At 53.0% G+C, this 16,996-nt stretch overlaps 8 protein-coding genes across 8 annotated transcripts; 3 read left to right on the top strand and 5 right to left on the bottom strand.

Annotated features, from left to right (window-relative positions):
- Positions 1-66: 66 nt before the first annotated feature.
- BO97DRAFT_446104 (uncharacterized protein) lies at positions 67-1,986 on the bottom strand (the record flags this gene model as incomplete). Its single annotated transcript, XM_025698615.1, has 6 exons — positions 67-276; positions 329-460; positions 512-1,128; positions 1,187-1,514; positions 1,576-1,866; positions 1,963-1,986. The coding sequence occupies 6 exons, from the start codon at positions 1,984-1,986 to the stop codon at positions 67-69; spliced, it is 1,602 nt and encodes a 533-aa protein (XP_025547604.1).
- A 61-nt stretch (positions 1,987-2,047) lies between these two features.
- BO97DRAFT_376423 (uncharacterized protein) lies at positions 2,048-3,372 on the top strand. Its single transcript, XM_025693019.1, has 3 exons — positions 2,048-2,203; positions 2,283-2,598; positions 2,718-3,372. Exons 1-3 carry the CDS (start codon positions 2,084-2,086, stop codon positions 3,323-3,325), a joined length of 1,044 nt encoding a protein of 347 aa, XP_025547603.1. The 5' UTR covers positions 2,048-2,083; the 3' UTR covers positions 3,326-3,372.
- Positions 3,373-4,582: 1,210 nt separating this feature from the next.
- Positions 4,583-5,371, top strand: BO97DRAFT_460448 (uncharacterized protein; the record flags this gene model as incomplete). The annotated part of the gene is made up of 2 exons (XM_025699338.1): positions 4,583-4,864; positions 4,928-5,371. 2 exons carry the CDS (start codon positions 4,583-4,585, stop codon positions 5,369-5,371), a joined length of 726 nt encoding a protein of 241 aa, XP_025547602.1.
- Positions 5,372-5,692: 321 nt separating this feature from the next.
- On the bottom strand, positions 5,693-6,635 carry BO97DRAFT_408295 (uncharacterized protein). The gene is made up of 2 exons (XM_025695821.1): positions 5,977-6,635; positions 5,693-5,900 (listed from the first exon to the last, which is right to left on the bottom strand). The coding sequence occupies exons 1-2, from the start codon at positions 6,625-6,627 to the stop codon at positions 5,748-5,750; spliced, it is 804 nt and encodes a 267-aa protein (XP_025547601.1). The 5' UTR covers positions 6,628-6,635; the 3' UTR covers positions 5,693-5,747.
- A 720-nt stretch (positions 6,636-7,355) lies between these two features.
- Positions 7,356-7,862, bottom strand: BO97DRAFT_428271 (uncharacterized protein; the record flags this gene model as incomplete). The annotated part of the gene is made up of 4 exons (XM_025697272.1): positions 7,356-7,458; positions 7,540-7,599; positions 7,655-7,728; positions 7,791-7,862. 4 exons carry the CDS (start codon positions 7,860-7,862, stop codon positions 7,356-7,358), a joined length of 309 nt encoding a protein of 102 aa, XP_025547600.1.
- Positions 7,791-8,592, top strand: BO97DRAFT_202087 (uncharacterized protein). Its single transcript, XM_025690535.1, has 2 exons — positions 7,791-8,446; positions 8,556-8,592. The coding sequence occupies exon 1, from the start codon at positions 7,947-7,949 to the stop codon at positions 8,415-8,417; it is 471 nt and encodes a 156-aa protein (XP_025547599.1). The 5' UTR covers positions 7,791-7,946; the 3' UTR covers positions 8,418-8,446; positions 8,556-8,592.
- Positions 8,593-9,988: 1,396 nt separating this feature from the next.
- BO97DRAFT_202062 (uncharacterized protein) lies at positions 9,989-10,984 on the bottom strand. Its single transcript, XM_025690534.1, has one exon. It carries the CDS (start codon positions 10,768-10,770, stop codon positions 10,237-10,239), a length of 534 nt encoding a protein of 177 aa, XP_025547598.1. The 5' UTR covers positions 10,771-10,984; the 3' UTR covers positions 9,989-10,236.
- Positions 10,985-12,053: 1,069 nt separating this feature from the next.
- BO97DRAFT_472979 (uncharacterized protein) lies at positions 12,054-16,002 on the bottom strand (the record flags this gene model as incomplete). The annotated part of the gene is made up of 3 exons (XM_025700198.1): positions 12,054-12,552; positions 13,725-15,311; positions 15,379-16,002. The coding sequence occupies 3 exons, from the start codon at positions 16,000-16,002 to the stop codon at positions 12,523-12,525; spliced, it is 2,241 nt and encodes a 746-aa protein (XP_025547597.1). The 3' UTR covers positions 12,054-12,522.
- Between the last annotated feature and the right edge of the window lie 994 nt (positions 16,003-16,996).

Here is a 16,996-nt window from a genome sequence, read left to right as displayed (position 1 = left end):
TAAAACGCCCGCCACATGCAACCAGATCATTACACAGAGAAGAACATCACTCATTATCATCAGACATTAAACTGCATTTTGAGCAGAGATCATGTGTTCGATCGACCGGGCTGTTTTTCTGCGCAGCATATACCAGCCGCCCATTGTTATGATAGTCAATGAGACCGTCAGGACTAGGAGGATCCACCACTGCGAGGAGATGTACAATTCGGGATGCGCGGGGGAGTCTCCTTCCGAGCGAGATGGTCCGGCGATGATGTTGGTACCTAGTATGGTCTGGGATTTCATCAGCTCTGGGCGTTCTACCGAGACTGTTGGAGATACTTACTGCAATGAACGTTCCAGGTAGAAACAGCATGGTCACCACGGAGATAGTACTCATGGACGCACTTTCGTGCATCGCATACTTAGTCATCTTGGTGCTGGACTGCGTGTTGATCCGCGAGCTCATGTTGAACAGCTAAGCGTCGTAAGTGCTCCGCTGCAAGTCATCAAAGCATGAAGGACTCACCAGCTCGAGCAAGCGTTCCACGCGCCGCGCGACATCCTCCACCGACGACTTGAAGTAGGCGATCTGATTTTCAAAGCGATCGAACTCTTCTTCCATCCGGAAATAAAGCCAGTCGCGCTCTTGGAGGCTCCCTTTGCCCTCCACCAGGGTCTGGAACGTCTCGTGCTGGATGCGCAGCCGCGCGATCACCCCGAGAATGAAACTCATCTGGATCTTGTCCTGGTCGAGACTTGTTAGGGTCAGATGGAGCTTGTGCAGGTCGATCCGAGCAAATTCGTCCATGCCCCCGTGCACTCGGGCTTCCTCGTCGCGAATCGTGTCGCGCGGCTCGCGTGCCGCCCGCCGGAAGTATTGGATGGTCGGATTGAAATGCATGACGGAGGTGATGAAGGGATTCTTCACGAGGGTGGCCGTGTTGGGCTCCTGGACGAACGCTTTCAGGTTCTCGACCAGCTCCTCGTGGAGGCGCTGGGGGAGGTCGTTGAACGATCGGTACTTGAGCAGCACGAGCGTCGATTGCGATTGCGCGTCATATCGCGTGACGATCGTCATTTTGAGATCCGCTTCCTTGCCCAGTCTTCGGACGTAGGCTCTGGCTCGGATCGCGTACCAGAATTCTAGGGGATTGAAGTTTGTGAGAAGTCTCTCGATGGTGTAGCTAGTCAGCTAACTCACCGAAAGAGCGCATCGCACCGTTCTCATCGCGCAGCTGTCGAGAACCAAAGATCTGTTCCTGGCCACGGATATGAGACGCTGCTGCGGGCGCAATGTCATACCGTGTGAGGATCTTCAGAAGACAGTTTCGCGTGATGTTGAGCTGCGATGGGACGTCTTCTTCGCCCTGTTTGAGCGACTTCTCTTCCGCTGGCTCGTTGACTCTATCGCTGATGAGTTCGTTGGTGAGCAGTGCCTTCAAAACCGCAGGATCATCTATGGTTTGGAGTAGTCGCTCCTGTGGGGTCGGCTGCAGTAGGATAATCCGGAGCTGGGGATGGTGCTCTGCCTGTCATTAGGGTTAGCATCGCTTCTGCGACCGGGGGAACCGTTTCAAAGAGGAGGAATACAGCTAACAGTCGGTCTATCTCAGCATCGTCACAGTTACTGGCTGTCCCCACGCCATGATCATGTTCCAGGACCATAACATTCGACACGGGCGCATATTTCTCAGATCGCCACGATCGGGACTCCTCCTTCAGCTCTCGCTGGCAGAAGCTTCCATCGTCGAGGCCAGAACAATAGGATGGCAGCGAGAAAGGGTACTGTGAGTGTGTCGACATCCCATAGTCTCTAACTTCGGGATCCTTTGCGACGGAACGCACGCGAACAGTCAGACGGCAGACGAGGGGCAGCGAGCCCTTATGAATTAGTACTATCTAGGTAAGGCTGTGAGACAGCGCTTGACACAGCCCTGCAGACCTGCAGGAGAGGCTGGTATGTCGCCAAGTGCGCACCGCCTCGTGAATACGAGCTCGCATGGCCGTCTCGAGCCTTATCATCACCGCAGATCCTCCCGATTCTTCCTCCCCGCATCCCTCCCCTGCATTTGACGCCCAGAATTACCACCTAAGAATAATGGGAGACGCTGCCAACCTGCAGGTGCCATTCGCCTATCCTCCCCAACAACCAGGGCCGCCTTCAACTCGCAATTGGTACCAGGAACTCCTTGACCAGCCCGAATGCGCCAACGATCCCGTACGTGGCCTATAATACCTCATATTATAGCCCTCCAACCCCCGCATCACGGGGCCAACTAACGCTTTCCACCGCACAGGCCAAGATACAAGAAGCCTACGAATACTTCCGGACAGCAAGCCTGGAGCGATCGATTGGTTTGTTTCTTCCGACCAGGCAAACTGACGCCGAAGGCGACATTAGTCGTGAGCTACCAGCGCCCCAGCGCATCACCCCGGATGAGGCGCTCGTCCGCTACCTCGAGCTGCAGCATGGCGGCGCAGAAGGAGCGCACGAGATCGAAGAGCTCAGCAAGGAGGATGTGAATTGCTTGGTCATCTGGACGCGCCCTGATCCTCCGACTATGGACCTGCTTGTGGACATCCAGCGCCGTCTTTCGGATTTCGTAGGGCTGGGTGAGTATTCATCCCTGCAACCTGCACAGCAGCTACTACTCGAACTAAAGCTTCAACGCGATTTCTCTATACTTTATTGATGTAAGCAATACTTGTACATGATACTAACAGAATCACAGACCTCCACCTCACCCCGAAGTCCTCCCTCCACCTATCCATCATCGAACTCTCCCACCGCCATCCAGTCTCCCATCTCCGCTCGGTTTATACCTACATGGGTGACTCCCGGCTCTCCCAGCTCCTCGACATTCCTAGGAACGAATACAATCAACATCAACACATCGCCCGCCTCGTCAATCCGAAGCTCCTCTTCGACAAACTAGGCGTGGCGATCAGTTTTGTCCCAGCGGCTGACGATGCGTATACCTATCACCACCTCCGGAATCAGCTACATACCATGGCGCTGAGCACCGGTGTGAGTATCGATACGTGCTATACGGCTCCGATCGCGCATGTCACTCTGGGTCGGTTTGTGGGGACGGGGTTCTTGAACGGAGGTTGGGGTCGTTCTGGGGATGAGGGGAGAAGGGAAGATGTGGAGAAGGAGGTTATGGAGCGGTTGGTGGGTTTGATCGAGGAGATTAATAAGGAGTTGGAAAGCGTGTCCTGGGGTGAGTTTGTGTGGGAGGTTGGCAGGCGGGCGGCGTTGGAGGTTCAATTGGGTTATATCAAGTTTGGGCGCAGGGTGGAGGAGGCGGAGATTGTGGGGGAGCCGATTGGGATGTGAGGTTTGATTGTGGTGGCTGAGATAGAGAAATAGAGTTGCAAAAGGACAAGAGATGCAGCTGAGTTGGAATGATGATTCTCCCCAGCCCTCTATTCCGTCCTGATCTCCCTCTACAACCCCTACAGTTTCGACTGGCGTGAATTCCTCCGTATCGAGCTCGTCGGCGATCAGGCCCCGTCCGAATCCGAGGTTCCAACCCCCCAGCATCCGACCTCCGAAGAGAGGTCCAAGGAGCCTCAAACGAAGGATATCTTCATCTCCACCGAATCAAGACCCCCTCTCCCCCCCTTCGCAGTCTTGTGTCGGTCTCGACAACTTCATCCACCCTTTCCCTGAGGAGACGTTGAAGGAGCTCTACCGCTGGTCGCATATCACGTGGGCCACCTTCGTGGCACTCGTCCTGATCACCTTTGTTCTCTGGCCGATACCGCTGTATCGGGACTACATCTTCATCAAGTCATTCTTTGCCGGGTGGCCCACGGTGGCAATCATTTGGCAGTTCTGCACGTTCTCCGCGGTTGTAGTGTACCCGCTGTACGATGGGCGGTTTGAGATCGCGAAGGGGGTCAGGGGCGTTTGGGCTTCTAGTCGGCAGTTCTTGGTCAAGTATGGACGGTACAAAAATGTGCCATTAGTTTCAGTAACTGTTCTGGATATGCTGTTTGTACTTGTATTCTGTTTTCTTGCAGAAGCGGGACGCTCCGGCTCTTGGCCGAGATGCTTTCCGTGGCCCGGTCTCATCGGTAGCCTCCACTTCCTGGACAAAGATCATCGAACCGGTCTCAAAAGCCGACAAAAACCATTCTTGAAAAGCCATAATAACGACAGGGCTGAACTTTTCTATGAGGTGACGTCTTTGGTTAACAATGTCCAATAGACAAAGCTTACCCTCCAGCCGCGGGTTGTACCCCCAGGCATAGACATGCTTGGTCAAGCTCTCTTTGTTACTGAAAGACAGTATTCCTGTCGCGTCTTTACCTCGATCTGATCAGGGATAACAACCGATTATTCGTTATTATATTGGTAAAGAAGTCTCGTGGGGTCTGGAGTAAATTCCCCCGCCGTGCACCATTTAGACTATTGGAACCCACCGCCTCTTCTCCAGACATAGATACTTTTGAAAAATGATAAAAGGAGCTCAGGCCAGAGTCATCGTGGTGTTTCTATCCATCACCAGATCTAGGTTCGTATGCTCAGACAAGATCATTTTCCGTCTCAAGGGTAGCATTTTTGCTGAGCTGGATCTGATAAGACATCATGGCATCCGTCTACCCAGTGATCGTCGATACACCAGCCCAGGTAACTGGGATGCTCGACATTATCCTCGCCCACCCGGGCGAGCGCTTGTATATTGACCTGGAGGGCGAGCAACTGTCATGCCGAGGCACGCTGGACCTCATTTCTATCCACGTGGAGGCCGCCTACCAGACCTGGCTGGTAGACGTGCATACTCTGGGGGACTGCGCCTTCTCCACCACCGCAACAGCCGATGGGTACACGACGCTCAGGTCCGTCCCCGAGTCTGTCCACCGGGTAAAGGTATTCTTCGACGTACGGAACGACGCCGACGCGCTGTTCCACCTGTAAAATGTGGCATTACAGAGCGTGGTCGATATCCAGCTCCTGGAGCTGGCCTCCCGCCGCGGGTTCAAGGACCGTTACCTCCTGGGACTGTCCAAATGTATCTCGCGTTGCGACCGCATTTACGCAGATGAGAAGGCGCGGTGGCAGGAGACCAAGGAGAAGGATAGGCAGCTGTTGCTCGCTAACAGCGAGCTTTTCAGGGTCCGGCCCCTGGTGCAGGACACCCTGCTCTACTGCGCGGGCGATGTCGCGCTACTGCCGCGCCTGCTGCGGCAGTTCGAGCCCTTCCCCATCGGATTCTGGAGGTGGTTCGCCGCGAAAGAGACGCGGGATCGGATCAAGGAGGCCCATGAGAATTGGTACCGGCCGGAAGGCCCTGAGAAGGCCGATGCACCGTGGATCAAGGGGATCCTGATTGCGAGAAAGCAGGAACATAAGGTCGAGACTGGGAGGAAGGCTTAGTAGGCTTTGTTTGATCGGCCGAAGCCTCCCTTGTTCGGTTCTTACCATAGAACTGATTACTATGTGAAACCTTTGTGTTAGATGCTTGTGTATGTGTTCGTTTGCTTTGGCTGTAGTTCTATGCCACCCTGCTGTTTTCGCGTAGTTCGAATAATCCGTTCCCTTTTCTCCCTAGATCGAGACAGATTTACCTAGAGACAAACACTTCATGATATTCACACTCTCCAACCCATTTTATCCGGTAAGTGATTTATTTCCAGATTACCGCACTCAAATGCATGCATGCAGCACATTCCGCCCCTTGTGACTGAACGGCCAACACTCTCCTTACTTGCTTGACCCAGACCTTATAGACTGAATGCTGCCGGCATCAAACCTAACCAAGGCTGTAAATATCATTATTCTCAACGACACAATGGTGATCAAAAGACTTCAGGCGAGGAAGCCCTTTCGCGAACCGCTCCAATGCTCCGGGGAATACCCGAGCACAGTCCATAAAGGTCACGGTCTCAAGATTCGGAAACACCTTCTTAGTATTCCAACCACATCGTCAGTTAACCAACCACAAGACTTACAAAGCTTTCAATGAAAACCAGAAAACCCACCGGTATCTGTTCGAACAATTCATCCCATTCCGCATGCTTGACGCAGTACGTGATCGGATTCCATTCGAACCTGGGGTCTATGTCCAGCACCTTGACCCGAGAGCTCAGCAGCGGAGGCACGTTGGAAGATTCCTGCCAGTCGGCGCCGGGACAGATCAACTTCACGTATTCGAGTCGAGGAAATTGGAGACCCCCGAGGGCGGCGGCATACTTGAGGGAGCAGGCCTCGGGGACGGTGGTAAGATTGGCGCGCTTGATATAGTTGGCGTACATCTGTCGGCGCGAGGGATCTTCTACTTGGGTGAGGTGGTCCGGTATCTGGCTGCGGAACGACCAATCGAGATCCTCTTCCCATAGAGCTGGAATCGTTGCGTGGAACCAGAGTCGGTTGACGAGGGCGCAGCGGAATAGGACGCCCGTTCTGCTGTAGTAGTATGTGTGAGATTCGGAGGATTCGGAGTCGCTTGCGTAGAGGTTGTCATGGTCGCTGTCACTCGGATTCTTAAAGTCTTGTAGATTTGGTTGTGGAGGTGCTGAAGCTGGCCAGTCGTTGTCCGTGTCCGCGTGGATCCAGGCGATGATCTCCGATACTATCTCCGGTAGGGAAAGGGCGCGCCGGGTCGCTGTTATATTGTCTGAGGGTGCATCCATGGTTCGAGATCCGGACTATACATGTCTTCATTTTACTCTGCCAATGCGTAAACAATTTCACGTTGAGAGATTGCTGATGCCAAGGAACGAATGAGTCATACGATGAATAAGTTTTAGGCTATTTCGTAACCCGGATGGTATAACACGCTTAGCTATTGGATGAACCGCAATATCTTATCGATGTCTGCGAAAGAAAAGATACAGTGCACAAGTCATCCTTGACCGACTATGAAAGAACTTTCTGAAGAGTGATACAGTCCATTTTTGCGACCGCATTGTGCACAAATATATGGGAAAGGCTTCACCCACTTTGTCTGATTACATTAGGGGGATAGTGCTGGAGGCTCTGTCCTTGCACTGGTACTTCACCAGATCGCTAAATTTATCGGTTATCTCATCCGTTTCGATATTGCAGGGACGCAAAGTTCAATGACACCATTCTCGCCTTGGTATAAGTAAGGAACTCAAAGGTGTAGAAGACTCAAAGGCTATAAGTTCAGCTGAAACAGAGCTTGACTTCGAGTTCCCTGCAACAAGGCAACGATGCGACAGATCTGGGCAGTACTGCCAGTGAAGCCCAAACCTCCCTATTTATCACGACGAGAAGTAAAAACAAGTGGATTAATCATATTCAAAGAAGAGAAGATAAACTATGAATCACAAAAAAAGCTTTTTCATCTCCTCGAGACAAGAACGATGTCTCAAGAGGACAGATCCAAGACCGGTGTCTATTTCAAGCACCGGGCACTCCGAGCGGGAGCCCCGATGTCATATCTCAGCGAAGGACTGTCGCGCCTGAGGAAGATGGGCTCCTGGCCACAGCTCGGCTCGCTGTAGAGATGTGGTTAGCAAATGCAGACAAGGAATACAGCGCGAATCTGCAAGAACCACCGCCAGGAGGCTGAGTCTTACCGGTACAATTGGCATGTCATGCCGGGAATCAGCTCAACAGAGTTAATGACACCAGCGGGTCTGCATTTATCTTAAGTTAGTATGAGTTTACTTAGGCTGAGAGGGTTCAACTTACGTCGTAATGCAAGATCCGTCGCCATTGCTGTGGACATATGGCCCGAGGAAGTGGTCTTGCGCAAAGAGTCCGGCCTGTGTGGGTGTTAGGCTTTGTTTTCTTTGAAAACAACGCAGCTTGTAAGCAGTCTACTGACCTGAGTAGATGAAAAGGCAACAGCCGGGACAATCGCCACCAGGGCGCTGGAAAGGAAGAGAGTGAACTTCATTTTGATCTTTGGTTGTGCTTGGTGCTGTTGGGATATGTTAGTCGTCGAAGTCGTTGATGAGATTGATGATTTTCAGTTCATTTCATGGAGTTGAACCTGGCTTTTATCCTCAACTGCTCTTGTTGTTGTTGTTGTTGTTGTTTTGGGTCAGATTCCGAGGTTTGTGTGTGTTTTTCCCACTGGAGGTCGAAGTATGCAAATCACAATTTGTCTACATACTTGTGCGACACAGACCCAGAGAAAGGGATTGTTAACAGTGCTCAGGCTAGTTACAGGTACAGCAGAATAAAGCCGCGGAAGCATCTTCCCGTCCGATTCTATTGGCAAATCAGGGAAGTTGAGGTATGGAACATTCCGATCAGGAGTGCCGATCCCTTGCTTGCAGCCTGTGAATGGCTGCGTAGTGGGAAATTCTCCGAGAAGCGTTGCATTGACTGGGTAGTGGATGTTTGGGTGATATCTGTGCTAATCGGGGCAAGTGTAAAGAATTACAATGCTGGACTTTGGAGTATTATACGGATGCTGAGTGACAGAGACAAGCCGCTTCGCTATTGATCGAGATATGGCAAACGGTATTGACCCAAGTAGAATATCAGACTCTTCGCTGTGTAAGACATCATACCAATCCCGGGATATGTACTACATAGTAAAGTAAGACAGAATTATAGATGCGGAAAGGTGCAGGCTTACAAGTGAATAGAAGAGGCGTTAACGGGCAAATTTAATCAGGCATGCAATTTGATATGCCTCAGGCCGACACACTGAGAGGGCAGCATCATGCCTCAGGCACTCATATCAAAACACAATCGAAGTAACATTGAGTTGCTTCTGACTTAATACATCCACAGATCGAAGATGAGAGTTACAAGTACCTGTTACTGTCTCTTCGAGCTCTATGTCCAAAGTAACATTAGTTACGCTGTCGATCAAAACGTCTTAGTCATCCACATCGCTCTTCCTCGCTTACTATATATAACTCACAGATCACATGGTACCAGATCATCAGATCTCCCCATGATAGTCATCGCATGACGCTTCCAGTTCCACCACAGTGGCGACCCCCAGCACGTCAAACATCCTCTGCCGCGCACTATAGAAAAAAATCACATCACTGCCACCACGAACTCACCCCGCCGGATCTTCGAGGATCTGACCCTGCAGATCCGGCAAATCTGTTTCAGCTGGAGGACTATGACGCCGTCCGATCAACCTCCCCCCCCCCCGGCAAACACAGCCCCAATCTAATTCCGGTGTGATCACGGGTCAGAGCAGGGGTAGTTGATTGAACTCTTAGTGCTATCTTCTATAGCACTACTTCGCGGAACTAGTGAGCCAATCGTACCTTGCTGCGTAGCGGCTTTCCATTCAGCAACCCATCAGCTTATTTCATAAACATAATCCAATAAGCAGCAAAAGAAATTGATACAGTATCACACTACTTCAATAAGAGAAGAGAACAAATAAAACTCCTCCGCACCCATACCCAACAACCAGCATAATCACACCTGGCATCAAGACCGGAACCGGAAGCGGGTCCGGAAAAGCTGAGGCGGCGGGATCTTCCCCCGTGGCCCCACCGGAACATCCGGAAGAACAGATCTCGCTTACTCCGGCCCGAATTGTTTGATGTGTTTGATCACCTTATTTGATCCGGTCGGAGAGCTATTTTTGGACGATGCGTCAGCTCGTTCATTGGCGTTGTTCTAGAAGTTCTAGACTCCCCCCCTTGAGGATTCGTGGAGGAACGCGCGGAGAGAGGGGCTGGGCTTATAGATGGGGTTTGAGTGCTATTGTGAAACTAGATGGGAGTAATGGGAAAGGTATGGTAGGTTTGAAGTGTATTCATCATTATTGGTGCTTCCCTTGCGCGGCAAGGTAAAGTCTATCAGCAGAAACAGGTCTATAGGACGTGACGCTCTAGGTGGTATCTTCTAACAACAGGATAAACGCTAGACAGGACAGGTAACCCCAAAGGTAATAAGACAAAGGAAAAGAGATTATAGGCCGTGAAATTGAAGCTCTGCTTCGTCATGGTGGAGGATGTAGTGGAGAAAGATGAGGTGAACGAGAGGATGAGGTGGTGGTGGTGGTGGTGATAGTCCTTCCGAGACACTTGAGGATCATCGAAGCTCTCGATCGGTTGAGAGCGTCAGTCGCTGTTGTCCTGAGGGGGTGATGATCCTGTGATGGGGTCGGTCTGGTCGGATGAGAGTACTGCCGGTAGGGTCGGAGATGGAGAAAGACCGGACACGGCGTGAGTCCCTGGGTCTGGTGAGACCGGTGATGGGTGGTGGAGTTTGAGTTGATCAAAAGTGATGAGGCGTGTTCAAGACCGAGTGAGGAGAGTAGTGTTTGGGCTGAATAGTAACCCATTTCAACAGGCGACGACAGGGACTCCGGATTGAGACCAATGCGCACTGCCACTCCGGCGGGAGAAGATCTTCTCCATGCAGCGGCGGCCCTTGTCGAGGAGGCTCTTCTTCTCGGTAGTGACCGGGGCAGACTTCACAGAGGGTGTCTTCACGGAGGGCGACTTCACGGCGGTCGACTTGACTGCAGCCGACTTCAGCGGGGCAGAAGCAGCGGAGGACTTGGAACCGCGGCGGGAACGACGGGGAGGCACGGGCAGATCGTTGTCGAGGTCATCGTCGCTGTCGCTGCCCATGGAGCGGATGTGGACCTGGATGTCCCGCTTGACGAGCTCCATAGACTTGTCATGGATGCGGGCGTGGCCGATGCACCGGCGAAGGTCGGGCTGCTTGGCACTGCTTTCCTGTTCATATTTCTCGCCGGACACAAGGCAGAGGTGGAGATGGAGCGAGGATTTGGTCGCGAAGGGGGAGCGACGTTGGGGGCGCACTAGCGGAGGGGTCGGTTTGGTGAAGAGGAAAGAAGAGGCGTAGGACATTGTAGGTGGGGTTTGGCTGTAAATGGCGCACTCGATTGTGTGAGTCCAAGGAGTAAAGGCACACAGGCACTACTCCGACACCCAAAGGGCGAGGGAGAGTCAAGGCGAGTTGGGTTGGGGAGTAGAAAATGTAGAGTTGCTTGCTTGTTTGGATTTCCTTTCCATACTGGCCGTCCGGTCAGGGTCTATATAGTGTTTTAGGGGGGGGGGAAAGCCAGCTTGCGATAAGCAAGTAGGTCATGGGGTGAGCAAAAGTCTGCTAGGTGTGAATCAGGGCTCTAGAACAATCACAGTGGATTAATGGTGGATCCGGCCAACAGTTGCCGACTGTTCCAGCCCTGCCATCAGGCCGACAACCTTCTCGACCGCCACTGCCCAACTGCAGCATTTTGTTCAGGAACCACTCGCTGACATTGGATCAAGAAACGTTAATGATGATGCACGGCCATTGCACCCCCAATCAGAGGGTGATTTCCGACTCCCATGCCATCCAGGCACACAGGCACCGGTTGAGAGCCAACCGCACAATCGCCAATAGCCACCGAATAAGGTTTCCTACACCTGAGAGGGAAGAAAGTCCGTGCACAGGCACGTGGGCCTGATGGGCGAATTTATAATGCATTTTTTGTTTATTTATTTTTGGGCCGGTGGAGCCCGTCGATGGTGTGGCTTTGAAACCTGGAAGTCTCGAGCATCGACGCGACAGCTCGACTATCTTCGCAAGTTGTAACTCACCGACTCCACCGGGTAGAGCTGACGTTCACCCCTCCTCCTTCTCCTTCCCCCTCCCCCTCCATAGATGGTGTCATCAGCGTGGCAATCCCCTCGGCCAGACTGACACTGAGTCACCACCCTCATCGCCGACTGGGGTCCATTGACGCTACCCTATGCGCGTAAGGGCTCTAGTTGCGTAGTGCGTCTGGACCGGACTATTTTTTTTTCTCTGCTAAATGATGGCGTCAGATTCATCATGCAATTCACTCAAGCACCAAAACCAAGGAAAAAATTCTATGGATTGAGGGAGGGGGGCAGAATCAATAGTCAATAGTCAATAGAGAGAGAGTGTGTGCACATTATCAAAATTCGGGAAGGTGTGCGCAGAGCAGAGGCTGTCAATCCTCGGACCGGACAACGGAATCGGCCCCGATAAGCACTAGCGCGTTCTTGCAGCTGCAGAGAGGATTTTCCGATCAACAGATCGACACTCGTCCAACCCTGCTTGGAGTCACCGGTTTTCTGCAGACTGCAGCTCTGCTGCTGGTGGTTTATAACGCGGTGAATCCCTCCTATCTCTTTGCGATCTATACCATCTACTTAGTATCTCTATCTATTGCCTACATACTGCAGCATCTTCTCCCCAAAGTCAAAGTCAAAATATCCTCTCCGCTTATCGTCGGCGTGGCACTGGTTATGTAATCCATGCGCACAACTCTGTTGACTCTGTTTACTTCTTTGTGTTTCTCTCCTTTGTTGCGCCATCGAGTCAGGGCGAGAACCTCCTGGTTTTGACCAAAGGCCCCCAATAGATTGCACAGGATGCGGTGGTGGAACAAGTCATGACTAGTGTGGCTTGTCAAAATCTCCATGGCCCCTCCCTCTCCTACCATTAGGGTCGGTGCTCTGGTGCTATTGTTTGGGTGAGTGATTTTTTTTCTGTTTTGCTAAAACTCTATCAAAGGAGAAAAGCAAGCTGTATAGGGTTATCGCCGTCGGACACGCCACCTGCGGACTTTTTCTTGTTCTATCGCGCTATTAGCTCGCTCGTGTTGAGTCGATCAGGATCTAGAAGGCTTTCACACGAGCCTAGTCTTCCCATACAAACTGATAGTGGCATTTCCCGAGTTTGAGTGCTATTCCTTCAGTAGTACAGAATGTACAGTTAGTCATAAATCATCTGCGCGACCACTGCTATACGCAAAATGAGGTCTGAGCTCAAATGAATGAATACCATTTCCTGCCCCTTATCCTTCTTCTCCCTATTTTTCCTGCCCAATCACCATTCCCAGCGCCTCCCACGCGGATGGCCTAAATTGCGATATGTCAACGGTCAGCGATCGGCTTTTGTGAATAAACCTTCACATTTTCGCAGTCGCTGCATGCGCGCGATTCCTTGTTTTTATTTTTCTTATTTTTGTTTTGCTTTGTGGGTGGAGTCAAGCCATCGGGTAGAGAAAGATGGCCGGCCGCATGGACCCTGAAATTCAGTTTCATCCAGCGACTAGGAATTGGCATTATGCAATGGGAATGCTCCACCCCTCTCTGTTTCTTCGCGCATGAGTCTTGGTAATGATTGCCATTCTGCATGCATATATACTCTCCTTCCCCCCCCCCCCCTCCCCTCCATCCGACTGAAGAAAAAGGAAATATCAAGAAAATAAATTCTAATCTCTCGCCAATGAGGAAGGAATGCCGATGTCGAGTCCGGATCTTCCGCGGCGCGATGACAGCACTAAACCCCAAGTGGAGATCCCGGCGTCTCTCTGACCCATGGGACGTCCGGCTGTTGCTCGGGGTTTATCTATGTAGGAGAGTCAACTGCAGTATCTAGACCTACTGTAGTGCCACTGGGCACTGTGATCGATGTTTGCCATCCGATCTGCGAGCGCCGAGGTGTCAGGCGATAACACTGCGTGGGTGAGTGTTAGTCCATCGCCCAAAGGTTGTCGAATGTCCATGCGGCGGGATTGCCGAAGAAAAATTCCTCGAGGGAGATTTCTTCTTGTCCGAACGGTGGCTGTATGTCGTGGGTTAGTCGGTCGGCCGGTCTCGTTCACTGATGGGGATTGGGAAAAAGCCTACCTGGGATAGATCTGGATCGAGGAGAGAAGTAGTGGCTAAGTCTTCGGAGACGTGAAACTGGGGATCCGGCGCGTTAATCTGCTGTGCTGTTTAGCCACACCTGCTCGCTCTATTTTTTGTCTTTCGAGCAGTCGGGATCGATCGGATGCACTCACCGTGCCGAGACGGAGGGGGAAGAGAAGTTCTTTCGCTTTGTGTAGGTCGCCTTGGTGAGCCAGCACCCGATGATACTGGCGCACCACCTCGTGGATGGCCTCCTCCTTCTGCACCGGGGAGTGCGCGGGGTCGATGCGCGACCGCAGGAAGGCCGACGCCGCCGCGATGTACCAGTAGTGCGTGTACCCCGTGCCCAGACGCGAGGTCTTCTCCTCCAGCAGGTGCAGCACGTCCTCGATGTATTGGATGAACGTGGTGCTGTTGGATCGCAGAAGGAGGTTGTCTACTCCGTCAGTCCGTGTTCCAATCAGCCGAGACAGGTGAGCCATACCTTGGATGGTGGCGGCAATGTACATGTTGTGGCAAATCACCAGCGCACTCTTGAAGTAGTCGTGGCGTAGGAGCAGGAGCAGATAGTTCCCGGTATCGGTGAGCTGTCGGTGCTGCTCGATGAGGCGGAATGCCGCGTTGAAGCACACCATCCGCGATAACGAATAGCGCGGATTCGTGTCGGCCTGTCGTGCGAAGGGCGCATGCAGCAAGATCAGATAGTGTCGCAGCTGGATGTCTAGCAGTGCTCGGGTCAGGGTCGGATTCCCGCGGGTTGGCCCGTATGTGGCGTCGGTCCAGGAAGGGAATTTGTGCAGCTCGCTCATGATCTGTTCCTCACTGCTCAGTACGTCCTCGTACACCGATTGTGTGTGTATATCGTTAACAAGGGAGTTCAAGGACGTCCGCAGCGCGAAATTGGAGGCCGACACCCGCAAAAATGAGCACAATGTGTAGACGCTCGATGGCTGGGAAGCGGGGAGCGCCTCGGCGTCCACCGTCAGCGCTTCATCCTCAATGTTCACGGGCGGCGCAGTGTCCGACGTCAGCCCCGCCGAGGCAGATGGCATGCCCCTGTCCGTCGAGACCTGCAGCTCTAGCTCCAGAATCGTCGCCCAGAGTCGGCGTCTCATCTCCATGTCGAACACAGATACCCGGTCGCCCAGGATGGTCGGGTCGCGGTGAAAGCCCGCCGACATGGCCTGTCGCACCAGGGTCCCCGCCGCCGTCCAGGTGCGTTTCTTCTTCACGATATTCACCATCTTCGCCACAAGCAACAGGCAGCGGATCTGCCAGATGGCCAGATAGATGTGCTTCTGGCTCTGCCGCGGAAGCCACGCCTCTGCCGCCTCGACCCATAACGTCGCGCGCTCGCGCGCCATCGCACTGTCCCCGATATACTTGGGCTGGCCTTGCTGCGCGAGGCAGCCCACACAGGCGAGGATAAGCATCAGGATGACGACGAACGCGGGCCGCGCGGACCGACTATCCTGGCGGAACGCGTCATACTCCTTCATGAAACTGGGGTAGTGCAGGATGCGGTAGATGTTCTCGAAGGACTCGAAGTAGAGATACACCTGCGCATCCATGGTCTCCTGATCCGGCAGAAGCCCGACGAGCTCCCAGTCATGCTGCGGCAAAAGGTCCGTTCGCATCGCCTTCCATTTCACCTGCAGAGTCTTCAGCTCCCGCTGTAGAGTTGGCAGCGCGGTGGGCTGCATGATAGTCTCCTTCATGAACGATCTCAGCTCGGGGAACTGCCCACATCCATTAGCCTATCACCAACAAGCGAATCCAAGACCCGGCAAACCCCAGAATACCTACATGCGAGATCAAACTAATCGGATTCGTACTCCCATAGTAATGCGTCTTGAAATTCTGGCCCCGCAGAATCGGCGTCTCCGCCCGCAGCATCGCATCCGCACCACCAGGAGGCGCCAAACCCCCCACAATATCCTCTGCATTACTCCGGATCGACGGCCGCTCCTCATTAATCCCCTTCGCCGACGACAGCCGCCCAAGCAGCTGCCAACTTCCCGCATTCTGCGACGCCGCCAACGAGACCACACTGCTCTCCGCGACAGCCGGCCCGTCAGCCTGGCGGACAGGCGTACCCTGCACCGCCCCGGGCCCCCGCCCGACCAAATCAGCCGGCGTATACGCAGTATTCAACGCGGTCGTGGTCGGTTGCAGCTGGTGCTGGTGCTGCTGCTGCTGCTGCTCGCCGAGTCCCACCCCAAGAAGCACCTCATAACCATCGTAGGAACACGTCTCTGCGATCCCGCCTTTCCGACACCGACTGCATGCCGGCTGCCCGCGGTCGCAGCGCAGTTTTCGGCGGCGGCAGTCGTAGCAGGATAGGGCTTTGCGGCGGCGTTTGTTGGGCTTCTCTGTGCTCGGTGGCCGAGGGGGCTTCGATATCCGAGAGGAAGGGGCGTGGGATTGCATTTGCGCCCGCGGGAGGGATGTAAGGGGGTAGGTACAGTACCTAGATAGGTTGTCGGATCCCAGCGATACGCATGTCCGAGGTGATCGCGCGAGGGTTGGGGTATTAAATCTCGGACTTATTCGTCTCGGAATTAGGAGGTGGTCGCTCGGTCGGGGTTACGCTGTTGAGTGTTTCCGGTGGTGGTGGTGATTGGTGTGTGGGTTGTTATCTGATTGATTGATAACGGCTGGTTTGGTCGGGGTCCTCCGATTGGTTGTCGGTCGGAGTTAGCAGGACTCTAGGTGTTTATTCGTGGTTTTCTCTCTAGGGACGGGTAAGCCCTGAGGAACCTGGTTGGAGTCAAACTGGTCAAGGACCGGGCTGATGGACTAATCATAGGCAGTTTTGCTTTCGGTGAGACCCGGGTTTCAGGTGGTTGAGGTTGAATGTTGACTTCAAGAGCCGTGTTTCGCCGGCTTCGAGTTCATCATAACTAGCACCGTTGCCTTCTGCATTGACAGTGAAGTAGTTATGGCCGGATAGGCTTCTTCTAAACTCTCTACATTCCATTCCCCTCTGACTGAATAGTGTTATCAAATTTGAGATACAGTGCTCTAGAACTAATATATTCATAGACCGCGCATGAATGTATTACAGTGTTTCCACCAGTCAGCGCAGGGTTCCCTCACACGCCTTTCCCAATGAAACCTGTCTGAACGCATCCCCCAACTTGACTCAAGCAACCCTTCCTCAAACCACTGCTCCAACAACCTCAGGTCGCCCCTCAACTCCTCCTCCCCGGGGCAAGACCTGTATTACATCTCACCAAATCCACGTTCCTTCAATACGGCCTCCTCAAACGCCACCTCTTTTTGCACACCGCCGCAATATTCGTCAGAGGGGTGGATGTGAGAGAAATAAACTTTTATGGGACTAACCCGGACCGAAGAGATGTCTCGGAATAGTGGTTGGGATTAGTGATGTGGCAGGAGACGGGTTGATGTTGTGGTTGGG

Source organism: Aspergillus homomorphus, assembly GCF_003184865.1.
Source record: "Aspergillus homomorphus CBS 101889 unplaced genomic scaffold BO97scaffold_47, whole genome shotgun sequence".
In the NCBI taxonomy this organism is placed as follows: Eukaryota; Fungi; Ascomycota; class Eurotiomycetes; order Eurotiales; family Aspergillaceae; genus Aspergillus; species Aspergillus homomorphus.
The sequence above is the reverse complement of the archived record's forward strand: the minus strand, read 5'-3'. Positions and strand labels throughout refer to the sequence as shown.